The 17952-nt window shown below is 42.2% G+C and overlaps 1 protein-coding gene across 3 annotated transcripts in view; it reads left to right on the top strand.

The window, feature by feature from the left end:
* The first annotated feature begins 5512 nt into the window (after positions 1-5512).
* Positions 5513-17952, top strand: part of tafa1b (TAFA chemokine like family member 1b) — a 131844-nt gene continuing 119404 nt past the window's right edge. The window contains exons 1-2 of one of the 3 annotated variants that reach the window (XM_085273314.1): positions 5513-6256; positions 8281-8417. In XM_085273314.1, coding sequence (XP_085129440.1) covers positions 8294-8417 — 124 coding nt within the window. In that variant the 5' untranslated portion in view covers positions 5513-6256; positions 8281-8293. The remainder of the gene's footprint in view (positions 6257-8280; positions 8418-17952) is intronic. The other 2 variants (XR_014892441.1, XR_014892440.1) reach the window with 2 other exon arrangements.

The following is a 17952-nucleotide window of genomic DNA, read 5'->3' as shown; positions in this document are numbered from 1 at the left end:
ATTAAGACACCTGACATCAGGTTTTTCTTTTTCACTGCTAAATAAAAAACTGGAAGATAAGACCCCAAAACCTAGCTGAAAAAATGTAATCAAAGTGTTACTTTTATAGGAAAGCATATTTCGTTCTCTTTTCACATTAGGTTATTTAACTTTGATGCTCTAATTGTTAATGTTACTGTTATTGCCTGACTTCTCACTGGCTGTATTCAGGCGTTTTGTTTTTTATTCTATTGCTCATATTGAAATTGTATTCCGATGATAGCTCTTGTCACTACACAATCCCAATCTGTGGTGGCAGACAGATTTTCAGTAGATTTGTAGAACTCTGGCAGCTGTCAATTTGAGTAAGCAGTGAGCATTTCTGAAATGTTCCAGTTTTGTTGCAGTTGTTTTGTCTCCTTGTTCTCATCAGCATCACTCTTTTTACTGTGCTTTTTTTTTCCCTCCCAGGGAGTCCCCTGCCTCATCAGTTTAATAGTGGTGTATTGAGCAAAGCATTTCCACAGGTGGTCTCCTTGGGCCAAAGCCCAACCCCACCGTCCCTGGTCCAATTACAGCAAGAGGGAGAGGACATTTTTATTAGTCTGTGAGGGGACATTTCCATGGCTGCCGTCGTCTCCAGGAGTAGAGGCACCTAGTGCTCAATTACTCCTCCAGCCTGAAACGGCAAGAGAAGGAAACTATGCCCTGCTGAGACTTGGTGAGTCCCAGTACATTACCAGCCCAGATTTTCTGACCTACTTCAAAACACAAAAAATCCCACAAATTATTTTCACTTCTACCTGTAGTATATGATTAAATATGTGGGGAGTAATATTCCCCAGGAGTTTGACTATAGCAGCACTAACAGAGATTCTTTAAAAAGGAATTTAACTTTAAGTGTGTAGATATGTGTAGCATTTATGGAGATCATTCGATTATGTTGTCTGATGTTATCAGCATTATACAACAGAATACCTATGTAAAAAATGGTGATGAATAAGCCTTAATTATAAACGTATTATTTTTATGAGTGATTTTTTTTCTTTCCTTCTTTCTTTCTTTTTTCTTTCTTTTTTTTACCAATGCCATTACCTTTGATGTAAAAGCCTGCTTTGTCACAGCTTACTACATGCTGTTAGTCACAAATACAGAGTGACAGCCATGAGAATTCCCAAACATCAGGACATGATACATAATCATATATATGTGTGTCTGTGTGTGTGTGGGGAGATGTGGATATAGAAAACAACTCAATGTAAGGAGGGAGCTGGATAACCAAAATTTTAGAAAACCTTACAAGGCATGAAACTAATTGGTGATCAGAGATAAATGATTGCAGTGCCAGCGTAAGGGCAACTGACTATGGATTATTTAGCCAAGGAGCAGCACACCAATACAAAACTGTAGAAGATCTGGGGCAGAGACATAAACAAATCCAAAGCTCAGTGTCAGTTTTACAGAGATAGGTGATCGATCAGTTGACAGGGATGTTTGACACTCCTTTAAAGTCTCAAAGTCAAGTAGAAATAATTTAGACCCTTCATCAGCATTAGATCTTTAGCTAAACAGCACAGAATCCAAATGAGATCATGTTTGATGCATTCTGATCAGTTTTTAAAGTTTTGACATGGACCACCAGGTGGGTGTACTGCAAAGCAACTTCGTACATCATAAACTGAGGCACTGAAGTTACAATGTTACAGTGGCTGAGAGCACAGGGTGGAGCACGGGGTGGTATCGGTGCCACATCTGAGTGATGTGCCAGAGCATTTCCCTTCAACTGTTAACAAAGGCAAGTAGCTGGGCAAGTTCCCTGGCACCTTTTCATCAGCATCAGTGAGGTCTGGTGTCCTGCTTTCACAAGCCTCAAAAGTGGGGTTCATATTGTAGCTCAGCGTGCCTTGGGAGGATAATATTAAAAATGCCCGGCTATAAAAGGAAATTTGACAAATATAGGGATGGAGTGATGTTGGAAGAATGGACTGAAAGCTCAGTAGTAGACAAAATGTTTGGTACTGTAACAAATACAGTGTGGCCAATGAGTCAAGATCCATCTTATTAAGGAAATGTTGAATACTAACTTGTGCATGCCAGTTAGAAGCCATGATGAAAATATTCCAGAACCAGGCCAATAAAAATTACAGGTCTTAACCCTAAACCTTGAATTAGTCTAATCTGCCCATCTGGGCATGTCCAGAAACTTTCAGTGTGGCTGCTACCTTAAGATCACTCAATGGAAGTCTCATTGATTACTCCTGTAATTATGTCTCTGCATGCTGGATCTACACTCAAAATGCCATTTCTTCAATTTGATTTTCATTTTAGAAGAAAGTAAAAAAAAGAAATATTACTGCACTGTGTCGCTTGCCTGCAAATGATGGCATGCTAGCTATCAGCACGTCAGGAACTCCAGGCTGACAGTCTCAAACCGTGAAGACTGCAAAAACTGGTCTTGATCCTCAGCTAACCTATCGCCTTTAGGTGATGGAAAATTACAACCCTTCCACTGAAAACTTGTATAAGGTCAAATCAAAGCTGGTGACTCAAAAGAGCCCCAACAAGCAAACAGGCCATAATAAGTGGCTTAGGCAAACACAGCTTAAAATAGAAATGAATTGGATAGATGATGGTAATTTACTCCAGAATCACATGTGTTATTATAATCTGCTGTTTATATAACCGCCTCCTAACAACATACAGTTGTATGCATTTGCTACTGAACAGGAGCAGACAATCAATAAAAATAGCTCAGTTTTACAGGATTCAAATGTGTCTAACTGACTTGATTTTGTCTAGTAGTGAAAATGAGAAAAAACCCAAAACATTCATCTTTGTAGATACGAAATAATTTGCTTGTGAGAACCAGTATTTCTCTTCCTTTCGGAGTTCATGCTGACATTTTAGTGTTTACTCTCACCGGTTCTGCTGACACATGAGAAACAGGATAAACCTAATGCTTCAAAGGCTTATGTTTGGAAAACTGTATATCCACTAACCTTACATTTTACACTTTGCTGTTACAGTAAGGTACCCATGTGAGGAAGTGCACACAAAAGATGCTCTGATAAATGTGAAATAAATTATTACTATATATCAGGTTTCTTTATTTCATTAATCATTTTCTTCCCATTACCATCCATCAGTGAGCAAGAGTGCTGCGGCACAGTTCCTCCAAATGAATTTTCCCGCTTGCCTTAATCTCCTTCTTTTTTCCCCCTGTTCTTTTATTTCCCTTCTTTCCTCTGACTCTCTCTGTCACTCTACGATAACTCTGGAGAAAAGGTTTACTAACACGACAACTTTTCACATCAGATGAAGAAATTCTTTGTTTTCCTAGTCTGAAATGATGAAAAGCACAAAGCTCATTTAATAAAGAAAAGCAGAAAGCTTCTGGGGTGGTGGTGGGGGGCTTAAATTGGCATTTTGGTACAGCTAGCGGGTGCATATTGAAGCTTGTTGGCTGATCTGAAAGGAAGAATTTTATTAGCTAGAGGGAAAAACATAAAGGCGGGGGAGAAAAAAGAGAATGACAGAATGAAAAAGAAGAGGACTGAGAGAGGAATACTGGCAAACGCTGGTGTTTAACAGGTCTGCCCAGATCCAAACACAGAGTTGGCCAGCGACTGGTCGGTTGTGGTTAGGTCTTGGCATGGGCTGCGGCGACAGCTGTTTGGAAATTATGGAAACCCCTGAGAAGGGAGACAGGAAGGAATGAGACTGCGACAACAATCCAGAATTACTGTGAAATTCTGTTGTCCTGGTCCATTCTTCCAGCACAGCTCAGACTGACACAGAATGAAAAACAGGAGGCAGCGACAAAATAACAACGACAGAGAAATAAAGCTATAAATGGGAGACTTGTGTTACACAACGCCGAAAAGAAACCCATAATAACTGGATGCCTTCAGTCCTAAGTTCTCCACTGAGGCTTGTTTGTAGGACTTTCATTTCACGCCTTCATCTTAGTCCAATGGGACAGATCATAAAAGCATTAAGTGCTGAGGACAAAATGAAATCCAAGCATGGGTACTATTAATAATTCTTACACGCATGCAAAAAAATAAGCTAATACAAAGATGTACAAATGAGCCTGTTTATTAGTAATCAAGCCACTTTGTGCAAATACGCGTTTACAATGTAGACGCACTAATCATTGTGGTAATTACGCTGCAGTTTCTGCCTAATGCGAATCTGGTCACTTAACATGTGGTGTGCTTTACCCAACAGAGATCCAGATGGCAGCGCCACTATTCATAACTGTCTTCCCAATAGATTATTACAGAACTATGAAAAAACAACAGCAACACATGGCTTGAACTGCATCCACGACATTTTTCAGTCTTAAGACGAGTAATTTTAACAGCTTTTTACCCACTTGCTCCGCACTTTGCACTGCAGGAATAATATCCCCATGTGGCATTTTGTCACACTGTGTGTTTTTTGACTTCAGCCCTTTTCCTGCAGATTTTAACTCTGTGGGGCTGTGTGCATCTGGCTGTCACATCCCACTATGGCGTGTAAAGAACAAGCAGAGGTGATAACACAGCAGCGCAAATAAGTCCAGGATGCCCCGAATCATGGCACCCTGACCAGCAGCTGAAACAAAAAAAAAAAAAAGATAGCCCAAAAATCACAGCCAATCAGAAAGCTGATTTTTTTTTTTTAGCAACAAAGCTCTCATACAGAGAAATAGATTGTTTCACTGTGCTCACACATCACAGAACGCAAAGTGTAGGAACACGGATCTGAGAATTATCCAGATAGTCATCATCAAGTTCATCTGTATTACTCCTCCGCAGTAACAACACTCTCTTCACTGTCTGCAAGTTTATTTAGCCCCTCTGAGTATTCTTGTGTGCAGCATACGGTTCACTTGAAATATCACACTATGAGTGAGTCAGTCATGGCAGGTGTGTGGGAGTGGCATATACAGTAAATCTCTGGTTAACATTAGGATGAATTAAAGAGGAACTCATGCTTGTAGAGGAAAATTCAGTATATTGGAGGAAATGGTACTCCACACACTCCATACAAACACACGTGTCACACGTGACCCACACCAACTCACACGCATACAAAAAAAGAAGAAGAAGAGAAGAGATGGGTTTCCTTTAAAGGGAATAGATTTATTGTCATGGCTCTTTCCCATTCAATTCGTTTCAGGGGTGGCAAGATGTTTTCTGAAGGGTTCGTGGTTTAAAAGAAGGAAAAAACAAATCCTTGCTGATCACCGGGAAACTAGAGGAAGAGCAAAGCCAGCTCACAACATGTAATATGGTGATTGCAGAGCTGAGATGAGGCACCCTGCCTTCTATTAAAAGTGCTGTGCTCGGAGCATTTCACTTTGACCGATAATTTGCTGGAGGGCGATGACTAAAACAGACGCACACTCCCTCTCTCCAACTCACACTCGCAGGCGTGCACGTGGACGCAAACAGATTCAAAGTGAGCTGAAGGCTACACTCGCACGTCTCCCAGTGCTCTGGATGGGAAGCCGGGACGTAAAGAGAGGTGGGTTAATAAAGCATGCCTCATTTGCCGATGAAGTCTTGATGCAGAAGTGGGTAGTCTTGCTTTAAGACGTGTGATCTGACTCTCTCAGCTCTCTCTCGCTCTCTCGCTCTCTCCCTTGCTTTCCAGCTGGGCTACATTGTAATACACACACACATGCACACTCACTCACATTCGCTCTGCCTGTCTGACACAGACTCTCTACTTAGAGCGCTGGAGAGAGGACTGAAGCTCACACTATCAGCACTGCTTCTCAATGGGGGGATGCAGCCAAGAGCAGACAGAGCAGTCATTCCACTGGAGCCTTCCGCTGCACGCGTGAGAAGGAGACGACAAGTGAGGAGGGTAAATTAGCTCCCTGTCAACAGAACATAGGAGTTTTACTGACGGAGAAGAGACACTGAAGGAAGGAGAGCACATCTTCACGAATGTGGCTGAGACAGCAGTGACATGATCAGCCTTCCATCCCTCAAATCCTGGCCAGTTTGTAACAAAGACCCCTGGGTGTTTTGCTTTTGGTGACTGTTTGCGTTGCCAAAGGATTTCAAAAAGAACCTGAGCAGCAGGGGTCCAAAAGGATATATAGAAAGGAAAGAACAGCCTTTTTAGCTCCCTTTTGTGCAGTGTTTGGCTTATCTGTTAGTGGAATTTCAGGCTGAAAACCCTGGCTCCCAAGTATGGATGGATTTAAGACTGAGGAGTGAGTCTGCTGGGCAGGCAGTGATTCTGACTGAACTCCTTTGCTTCTGAACGCAGCGCTCAGGTAAGGGCGTGGGGGGCTTGAATGGAGCACCTTTGGTGTTTGGGGATGGGGTAGGAGGGCTGTTGATTTAATTCCCCACAGTATACTGCCTGCTGAAAAATGCATCTGGTTTATGTAAAGATATGCTGGAGTCCAAGTAGAAAAGCTTTTCTAGCCTCAAGAATACATTTGAACCAAGATGCTAAGTTTCCACCTATGTTTAGAATTAGAATGAATAGTTCCACATAGCGGTAGGTGACCTCCCCAGATAAACAGTACAGGAGTAGCAGGCTAAGCACTAAACAAATATAGTTCTTGGAAAGATGTGGGCTATTTACAAGCCAGCGGACAAGGGTGAGTGATTTCCTCCCGGTGTATTGCAATCAGGTAGACAGGTCTATGTGTTAGGGAGTCACTGCTTAAACTTGTCTCCGCAGCATTAAGACGAGCGGGCTCATAAAACCGCCTTACTTTGTTAAATCCACGCTGCACGCAGGTGCATCAGGAGGTTATGCGCCCGCAGGTGTGTCTGCTGCTTCTGCTCCGAACCGCATTTAAAATCTCACGCTAGACTTACCTGTTACGCACAGATGAGCGGCTGCCTCTCTTTTAAGGCGATAAAACTGTGAGAGCCAAACCGGCTCTTGTGAATTCTTTTGTTTCCCGCAAGGAAAACGAGATGCACGTGAGTTTTCCTGTCTGCTTTTCCTCAAAGCTGGTTGTGTGTGTTTTTATTTCTTAAGTTCCTTTAAAATGATACTAATACTCCTCCTCCTTTCGATGATAAACTGTGTGTGTTCACATCAGGTGATGTTTTTATTTTTTTGGTCAGAACGTGCACCCTCCAAGTCTGTGCAATAAACAGCAAAGCACACAAGCGCAATTTTTTGTTTGAATATATAATAAATGCAGCCCGATAAGAAGAACACGATAGTTTTTTTTAATGTTTTTTTTTCTTTTTCTTTTTTCTTTTTTAAGGAAAATAAACCCACAGGACCCGTTCATATTTCCACAAAACCGGATTATGATGGATTTAGTGCAGGGGTGGGGATTTACAATGTGCTGTTAATAATTATATGCTTAATTTTCGCTGAATATTAAGCAGCCTCAATGTCACTGAGGGTAAAGAACACATGGGTAACATTTAATACCTTAATGGCTTTAATCTCAGATGTACATCAAACCAGGCGGGGGTGGGGGGTTCTGAAAGTGTATTATTAGATCAGAACAGATCATTGGCACTTAATTTGGAAAACTGGAGCATTTAGATTTTCCTTTATTGGCAGGTTTAGTGTTGGTAAAGAGTGTAAAAGGACAGGTAGAATCAAACACTACTAAATTCATAGTTACATTAGAGTCATGACATCACTTCAGAACATGTGATTTGTCATTTGGCTGAATATACTAAATGAGCTCCTCAGCCTTATATGTACTAATTCTAAACACACTAAGACACATTTCTTGGTTGGGGGTGGGGGGGTATGCTGTGGAGAGAGGCCCTAATAACACCTGGAAAGGAGGAGAGCCTCATTATTCAATAAGGGCTAAGGCGTGTCTCCATATGCTGGCCCTCACCAGCCATTAGGCAGTCGCTGCACAAATCTGCAAGAAGGCTGCCTGTGCTTAGAAACACAGTCTTGCTGTTGTTTTTAATAACTCTGGTTTTCCTAAAAAGGGGTGAATCATTCTTACAGTCTAAAAAAAATTGGAGGCAGGGTGTTTTTTTCCCCCGTGTTTCTTTGCTCTCCTTTTTGTGGTGTGATATTAGCATGTTAAAGTTTGTGTTTGACCGCTGGGATTTCCCTCAAAGCCCCTTTGTCGTCTTTTTCTTCCCATTAGCTGTGTTACTTTGAAAAAAAAAAAAAGAACAGGTGACAGTATTCGACGCGGTGGTCTTGATGTGTGTGGTTGATGTCAGCATTGTTTGTCTTTTTGGCACATGAAATAAACACAGTGTGTGTTGTAAATATATATGGAGACATGCTGTAATACAACTCTGCCCCTGTCCCCCTGTTGTTTCTCCCCCGCGGCGTGCCATCCTGCAGACTCGGCCTTACCATGTCCTGGTTGTTGGCCATGTGGATTAGCCTCGGCTTCCTGCTGCTGTGCCAGGCAACTCTCTACCAGACCATCCAACAGCACCATGTGGCCCGGCCTGGTCGCACTGACATTCTCACCCTGGGTACGTGTCCCTCTTTGTCAGATTTCAGCTTCATAGCACCCTGTTACAGTGAAACATGGTGCCCTCTCCATGGGGCAGCAGTTGTCAGCTTTGGCTGTTTAAAAGGCAACAGCGAGACACTGCTGCAGTATGTCAGGATGATTTGCCACGGTACTGTACAAGATGATTCACTGTGCTCGCAGTCATACAAGATAAGCAAAGACAGCTACCTCTAATCATGCATTACCCTAGGTTAATTTAATCAAACCTACCCATATACATTTTTTGCAACCTATTGGAGAAATATGGCTGCTACGCCCCATCTCTGTGTGTAGACCTCAACGAGGACGACATCCTTTCAGCACTCCGAGTTAGCTAGTGGAACGATGATTCACAGTCGCGATGTGGAATTCTTGACTACTGCAGCGTGAATCTTGCTGGCACACTGTTACGAATAGGCCAAGCTGTAGAGAGAAATCCCCATTACTGTGCTGGTAGCCAGGGGAGCTTTGATCACTGCGGCTTAGATAGAAATGACAATTATGTTCCCCTCTTTTGCACTGGAAACATTTGGCAATTAAGCCCGACGCCTTGCTGCACTGTAAGGGCAAAAGGGGAGGTAGACACAGAGGTGGCTCTAATTCACTGATTACGGAGAAGCTTACCAGAATCGCTTATAGTGTATGTAGAACTGTTACACTGGAGGCGAAGGTTTTTAGAGCAAAGCAAGTGCTTTCCTTAAGCTTCTAACAATAAGTGCGACTTCTGTGCTGAACTCTTGTGTGGAGCGGAGCTTTCTGTGGATGCCAAGCGGCTGTTAAACATTGATGCTATCTTCTGCTTGGTTCCCTTTTGTGTGTGTTGCATTGCCAGGCAAAAAGACAGTAATTGAAGCACAGCAAGTGGGAAAAAAAATCCAGCATTGAATTCTCTATGCTTGTGTTGAACATTGGTGGCTTTAAGCAGCATGTCAGAGAGCTGGCGTACTTTTTTCTGTGGAACAGCTGACACATGAAAATCCCAGCTATGATAGATAGAAAGTTCTCAAAGTATCCCAGCCCCGTTAATTGGAACAAGACAGTAAGGGATGAGCAATAGAGAGCTCAGAATGAATTTTTTAAAGGCTGCCTTCATTTTCTTTTTTTTACCCCCCTTTCCTTTCTCCTCCTCCTCCCTTTTTTTTGGGTTTGACTGGTTGGCAAGTCAAGCTTGGTGCCAAAGATGTACAAGGAAGTGCATGGCTCAGTAAATGTCTTTTTTGAATAATGCAGTGATCCCAAAGGGGCTGAGGGGGGGAAAGTAGTGGTTGGCCTCCACACCCTTCCTTGTACATTTAGAAGAGGCATCCAACCACAAGATGGTGATAGGGAAGGGTTTTTCCTGTCAGACAGATCAACTCATGCATTTACTGCACCGAGGAGGGTACAGGGATGTAAATGAAGTCTCGTCTTTAAGGCCATTATGCTGTGGCCTTTCCTCATGGGTGCTGTGGGGATACTGGAGCTGTGTTTAGGGTGCATTTCAGTAGCAAGTTTCAAACACAGAGATGGGTGATTGACCCAGATTTAATTCATGTTACTGGGGTGTTTCTGGTTGGGCCACTCAATTTTGAATAACATCTCTGGGATTCTCACTGAGACGGGTGCAATGAGTAATTTCTAGAAAACTTTAAAACTTAACAAACAGAGACAAATAGACAAGTGCAGAACAATGCACTTATAATCTTAGTCTGCCAGTGTATTATGAAGTTTTACAGTCCTAATCAGCAGACTTCCCAGCAGGCATTGTTCTATCACATCTGACTGCTCACAGAATGCATCCCCTCCAGCTGCTGTTGTCTGACTGGACAATTTACTGTATATCATGTTTTTTGGGGGGTTTTTTTTAGAGGATTAAGCTGACATCAATCTTACTCATCCGTGAAGTGGCGTTAACCGATCTAACCAGAACTCCTCTCTCAGAATTGAAATGCTATGATGAATATTTGAATTAGAATTGATTTTATAATTTGAGAAGCTCTCTGGTTTCATTGAGGCCAGAACCCTCAGATATAAATAGATATGGCTATGTAGGACGTGGCAAGAAAGAGATGTCTTGCCTTGAAAAATCCATTGGCTTTCACGCTCTGCTGTTTTCCATAAGCGGATGTTTCTGTGTTTCTAAAGAATGATATCATGTGCTGCATGGTCCTACTGCAAGTTAAGTTTCAGTAGAGCTTTCCTCATGAAGCACTGAAACATATTTTGTGAACAGAAGTATAATGTTACATTAGACTAACATGCTTTATGTTTGCTATTAAGTCACAATTTTTAAAAGATACATTTCATTGAGATGATGATGCTGAAATTGGAGGTTGGTACCTTTAAAGAAAACATGCCCTGAAATTACTTTGTGTGGCTCTGTGAATGCAGCTTGGCAGACTGCCTGAGAAACTGAGTGGTACAAAAGCTAACAAACAAAAAACCCACAGCGAAGGGGCTGTGTGGGTATATATATGAGGAGGGGAAGTGAAGGTCATGTTATCTTCCAGCCTGTTGAAGCAGCTAACAGTTTTTGAGAGATCAGCTTCTCTGCCTCCTGCAACAGTAACTCACAGCACACGTTAAAATAAGGCACCACAGATTGGGCGAAGATTTCACATTGCACTTGTTTGTTTATTTATTTCTCCAAACGTTTCAGTGACAAATCGCCATAGACACAGCTGATGCTGCGATTGAGTAACGAGTTGCCCGACTGCTTCGTCACCTGCTCGGGAAGCGCGGCGCCGCACTCTCTCCCGCGAGCCTCCGCTTCACACAGCCTCCCGCGTGTCCTGCTCGTGCGGCTGAAGATTGATGGTGCCCTGATTCTGGGAAGCCAATTCTGGTCTCTCAAGAAATAATCCACTACATTGACAGATGAGCTGAATGTGACATGACACACACAAGCCTGGCTATGCACTCTCCCCACCTGCCAGCACAGTGAGCACAAGTTCTCACTGCCAAGAGTGCTGCTAGACAAACCAGGCCACTCTTGATAAATAGTACTGGTTTTCAGTGTAACCAATTTGCATTTACATTGTCAGTGCATTTGCTGGCAGAAGTTAATGGAGAATTTGTGCCTCCTAATGATAAAATGAAACACGCTCCCTAATGCGTTGTCTGATAAGAGTTTTGTCATTAAGTTATACTTAGCAGGTGCTCTACCTATTTACCCTTGCTGCATGCATGAATACCAATATAATATATCAATACCAAGAGGAGCAGTCTTGATATAACAGCACCTTAGCCGCTGCTTTGTTTTATTATTTATTATTATTTAAGAGAGACTTGGATCTAATAGAGCAGGTGCAGCTGTAAAACTAACTAGGCTGTCACACCCTGACAGGATCCGGTTTTATTCTCCAAATTCCTCGTCAGCCGCAGCGTTGCGGTGTATCTGCATTGTTACAGAACTGCACTTGTACTAATTACGTTATCTGGTGTTCGTCAGAGAAAAAAACAATTGGAATATGAAATCAACTGTGAGTGTCAGCTGTAAATGCACTGATTTAAAAAAAAAAAGTTTATTTATTTTATTTTTTTCATGGACGTGAAACATGTTACATGTAAAAACACAAAAGGGGGCTATGATCTAACTGAAAAGGCTGATAAATAATGCAGTGGTGCTGCTGTTATGTTTTTATCCATTGATCTGAAATGGACTGTAAAGTCTAATCCCAGATGATTGGAATGCATTTTAATGAGCTCATTGTTCAATGTGGCATAATGCTCTGTCGCTGTAGAAGTTTTCTTTGAGGTGGAAAATAAAAACCCCTCCACGTAATTACTTTGATTAGCCAAGATGCATCACATGGTCAAGTAAGGGCAACAGCATAACCGTAAGCAGGGATGTTGGTTAAATTAGGCAGCATGTCTCCAGCTCTGAGAACACATCCTGTCAAAACACCACAGAGCTTAACTCTAACTTTATGTAACAGTGAGCTGTATGGAGTTTTCTAGGGAGATAAAAAAACAGACAGGATACAGGGTGTTAAACCTAAACTATGAAACGGATTTAGGAAAGCTGCCAGATTGGTAAATGAGGATAGCACTGACATCTGGAAGCTGTACATATACACAGTATGAACTGATTTTTTATTATTTTTTTTACTTCAGAAGATATACGATTTCTCTTGCAGCACTTTGGAACTCTAAGAAATTAACTTCACAGATTTAAGAACCAAACGCACACAGTTTTTTTTTAAAAAAAAAACTTGGAACTCATTTCCATAGTTGTCACACTCCTCATTACAATAGCTCGGAGTTAGCGGCGCGAACAGGCGGAGGAACGCACAGTGGCAATCTCGTCACTTTGGTGCTTTTGAACAGCCGATCCATCCGTGCTACCCACAGGAAGGTAGGAGCGCATAGGCTGCGTTCTCGTCATCGAATCAGCTTTATTTGCATCCTCATTAGACGATGGGGACTAATTAGTGTGAGAATTTATGGCAAAAGAAAATTCAATGTAATTACAGTCACTTGAATGGATGATGCCTTAATCTTATTTTTGCAAAGTGGATGAAAAGGATTTTTTTTTATCTGCTTGGCAGCGTTGGTGCATTGGTGAACATTGAAATACAACGTAGTACAGTACAAGACACACACACACACACACACACACACACACACACACACACACACACACACACACACACACACACACATTTAAATCAATAATATGCAAGGTTCTGGTATGACCTCTGAATAAGCTCAGTTTTCTTGTTTGTTAAATTTTATCTGTTATCTTTTTTTTGTAAATGAATATTTAGTCAGTCTGTGTGTGTCTTTTTTAAAAGAAAAGAAAAAGAAAAAAAAAGAACCAAAATGTAACTACCGGGTGATGAAAATCATAAATTACATATCACACAAATTCAATTAGAACCATTCGTTTTGCGAACATGACATCTACAAATCCGGCCTTTTGCCAACAAAGGAAGTGAAATCCTATAATCTACCTCCACATGGGATTATAATTGCTTTGAAAATGGCAGGCTTAGGTGGAGAGCTCATCAGCGCTATGTGATCACTCACATTTTATCACACAGCATGCCCTTCAAGGTAATGAAAGCAACCTTTCTAAAAAACTAGGCAATAACTGTCTGATCATTTAGGTGCCGAGCAGCACTCTCTTCACACCAGCCACCCCCACCACCGCCGCTGCCACCACCGACTCTTCATCCTCTTGCCGCCCATTCCCCAGCCCACCCCTCCTTCATCTCCTCGTCTCTATCGGCCCTTCAGACGATTTGTCATGGATCAGATGAGACAATTTGTCATGGATTAGTGCACTTAAATGTCTGTGTGATAGTGGAAGCAGTCACTGGAAAAGCTTAGGAATCCTATTACACTGCGTTTTATGGCCGGCAAGAGGGGAGAAAGGACTATAGGTTGAACTGGTGCTTTCTATCGCCTGTGCACCATTTCTTGACTTTTTTTTCTCCCCTCCACACATAATCAGATATTCACTTAGAGGTGAGCTTCACTAATGTGTCAAACTGGAAAAGTAGATGAGCTTCTCTGTGTTCTTTCCTGAGTAACCACTTCTAAAATGACCAAATCTCAGGTAACTGTCAAACTTTTTTATTTTTTTGCACAGTACAGTCGCATTGTACAATCTGCCTTACTGATATATGTGTCACCAGCTGTGACTTTATTGAAAATGCCACTTGCGTCTGTTAATTAATGAATGAATGAAGATTCACTGCTTCATGTGCCCCCTCGACAAACGTAGTCCGATTCACCTGTGACAGTTCTGCCGTGTCATTGGGATTTATTTACTCAGCGAGCGGTCTTTTTCCATCTGAAGCCTTTAACTGCGTGTGCTCGGGAGTATTTTTCACAATCCTGGAGTGATTAGATGGTAGATTAGGTCCTGTTCTTTTCTGATGTTAGATAATTGTGACACACTGAGTGAGCAGGTGCTATCGAGCATGGGTGGCTCACTTCACCAATTATTTTTAAGAATGTGAAGAGCATTAAAATAGACAGGTCTCACATCGCCCAGCTGTCTAGCAGCATACCGAGATACACATCTGTGTCTTATTATCCCATGTTTATCTCAGAGTAGTCCAGTTACATGTAGCACATCCATTCTATTTATACAAAGCATATAGTTACTATATCATACATCACTGCCATCTTTATTCATACAGTAGCTACGTGCGGCTTCCCGATTGCCTCCGGGCTCCTCGAGCCCTTCAGTAGCATCTCACTGAAGTGAAATGGGTTGCTTATGCTAATGGAGCGAAAAGACACAATGCCAGGTAATTGTGATGCAAAAGAGCTACTCCGCCGCATCAGTTAAAACCACTGCAGGGGACAAATGTTACTCATTCAGTGTTTTGTTTGCAGAGGTCTCACTTTGCCCGAGCAACTCATTTATCCAGTGGCAGTCAAATTAGGTTTGTCTTAACCGTGCTACAGGTCTTCTTCTGGTAAGCCATTCCAGTGATTGCTTTGTACATGTCGTTGTCGTCACTGTCCGGCAAATGTGAACAGACAGCAAACAGATCCTAAAGACGAGTTTCATTCTGTCATGATGTCATCATCACTGTTTTAGCAATGAACTTGAAGCTCATGCAAGGGAAAGGGCCATTTTACTGATTCGTCCCACCCTCTCACTTCCCCCTCTGATGGTTTGCAGTGTACACAGATAAAAACATTGCGTCTAGTCTGAAGTAATCAATTCTGTTTTCGTTTTATTGAGCGAGCAGCGGTGAGGGAGTTTACCTTTTGAGTGTCTTAAGTAGTTATACTTAAAAATCTTCCTTTAAAGCACATCATGAAAGGCAATGTGAGAATTATTACACAACTTCTGCAGTTTCTTGGTGCTCAATAAAGATTTGTAGGCTCTTTTATCCTATTTTTCCATTTGACAGCATGCAACTTTATTTTAATATATAAACTCAGTAGACACTTCATTAGGTACACCTAATAAAAGTTGCTGGATCCACTTTTGCCTTCAGAGCTGCTTTAATTCTGTGTGGGATCAATTCAACAAAATGCTGGAAACATGGTCTATTAGGATTTTTGACATGTTAGCATCAAAGAGTTGCTGCAGATTTGTCAGCTGCACATCCATGATATGAATCTCCCATTTCACCAAAGGAGCTCTATTGGATTGAGATCTGGTGACTGTGGATGCCATTTAAGTACAGTGAACTCAATGTCATGTTCAACAAACCAGTTTGAGATGATTTGAGCTTTGTGACACGGTGCTTTATCCTGCTGGACGCAGCCTTTTGAAAATGGGTACACTGTGGTCATAAAGAGATGGACATGGTCAACAACAAGACTCAGGTAGGCTGTGGCGTTTAAGCGGTGGGGAGTTGGTCCCAAGGGGCTCAACGTGTGTCAAGAAAATAATATCCCCTGTACCATTACACAGTAATGCCAAGAGCACCAGCCTGAACCTTTGATACGAGGATCTCTGGTTTCTTTTTATTTATGCCATAGTCTGACGCTACTATATGAATGTCTCAACAGAAATCAAAAGTCATCAGACCTGGCAACATTTTTCCAGTCTTCTGTCCAATTTTGGTGAATCAGTGTAAATTGTTACCACAGTTTCTAAACCTAAGTCTGCTGCTGTAGCCCTTCTGCTTCAAGGTCCGATGCTAACTGGGTAAAAAGAAAGGTTGCCAGGTTGTACTTTCTGAGATGCTTTTCTCCGTACATTGGTTCTAACAAGCGGTTTTTTGAGTTAATCTTGCCTTTCTGTCAGTTCAAAACAGTCTGTTCATTCTCATCTATGGTATGTGTGTATAATATGCATTGCAACTGAAATTTCTAAGTTCTAATAATGCTGTTTCTGCATCAGGAAATGGCTTAACTACTGTATGCTACTTTCTCTGCACCAGTAAACAAACAAACAAACAATGTTTGCTACCAGCTAGTGAATGTAGTGAAGGAATTGCCTGCTAAAAATAAGATATCTTCTTCAGATATTAGAGGAGACCAAAACATAATGAATATTGGACTTCAAATCAAATCAAATCAAATCAAATCACTTTTTATTGTCATATCACATGTGCAGGCACACTGGCACAGCACATGCGAGTGAAATTCTTGTGTGCGAGCCCCACAAGCAACAGAGATGTGCAAACACAACAACACAAACGAGCAAAATACAAGAATGGCCAACCTGAAACTAATAAATATATGTACAATATATAATAGTGTATGCATTTCTGGATGTGTATACTAAATATTTTCCTGTGTGTGTGTGTGTGTGTGTGTGTGTGTGTGTGTGTGTGTGTGTGTGTACACATTTTTACAAATTAAATAGTAAAAAATAAAATAATAATAATAATAATAATAATAATAATAATAATAATAATAATAATAATAATAATAATAATAATAATAGTAAAATATATAAAATATACAGAGTTGAATATGTGCAAAACAAGTGGCATTAATGTACAGTATGGAGTGCATAATGTTGAAGTTCCAGTAGTGAAGCTGAGGTGTCTATGACGTGTTCAGCAGTCTGATGGCCTGATGGAAAAAGCTGTCTCTCAGTCTGCTGGTACGGGACCGGATGCTGCAGAACCTCCTTCCTGATGGAAGCAGTCTGAACAGTTTATGGCTGGGGTGACTGGAGTCCTTGATGATCCTCCCCGCTTTCCTCAGGCACCGCTTCCTGTAGATGTCTTGGAGGGAGGGAAGCTCACCTCCAATTATCCGTTCAGAGCACCGCACTACTCGCTGGAGAGCTTTGCAGTTGTAGGCGGTGCTGTTGCCATACCAGGTGGTGATGCATCCAGTGAGGATGCTCTCAATGGCACAGTGATAGAAGGTCCTGAGGATGCGGGGGCTCATGCCGAATCTTTTCAGTCTCCTGAGAAAGAAGAGGCGCTGCTGCGCCTTCTTCACTGTTTTGTTTGTGTGTACTGACCACGTAAGATCCTCAGCCAGGTGTACGCCAAGGAACCGGAAGCTGCTCACTCTCTCCACAGCAGCGCCGTTGATGGTGATGGGGGTGTGTACTTCTCTGCACCTCCGGAAGTCCACTATCAACTCCTTTGTCTTTGCGACGTTGAGGGTGAGATGGTTGTCTTGACACCAGTGGGTCAGGGCGCTGACCTCCTCCCTGTAAGCCGTCTCATCACCGTTGGTGATAAGACCCACCACTGTAGTGTCGTCCGCAAACTTCACAATGATGTTGGAGCTGTTAGTGGCTGTGCAGTCGTAGGTGTAGAGTGAGTACAGGAGAGGGCTCAGTACACACCCCTGTGGAGCACCAGTGTTCAGTGTGATGGGGGATGAGGTGATGCTGCCCAGTCTGACCACCTGGCGTCTGTCAGACAGGAAGCTAAGGATCCAGCTGCAGAGGGAGCTGCTCAGTCCTAGATCCTGCAGTTTCCTGTCCAGCTTCGAGGGAACGATGGTATTGAATGCTGAGCTGTAATCTACAAACAGCATTCTCACATACGTGTCTCTCTTCTCCAGGTGTGACAGGGCAGTGTGTAGTGTCAGGGCTATGGCATCATCAGTGGACCTGTTGTGGCGGTATGCAAACTGTAGAGGGTCCA

This window comes from Mchenga conophoros, linkage group LG5 (assembly GCF_057382185.1).
Source record: "Mchenga conophoros isolate Kocher_MC1m ecotype Shallow Benthic linkage group LG5, M_conophoros_male_GT1.1, whole genome shotgun sequence".
In the NCBI taxonomy this organism is placed as follows: domain Eukaryota; kingdom Metazoa; phylum Chordata; class Actinopteri; order Cichliformes; family Cichlidae; genus Mchenga; species Mchenga conophoros.
The sequence above is the reverse complement of the archived record's forward strand: the minus strand, read 5'-3'. Positions and strand labels throughout refer to the sequence as shown.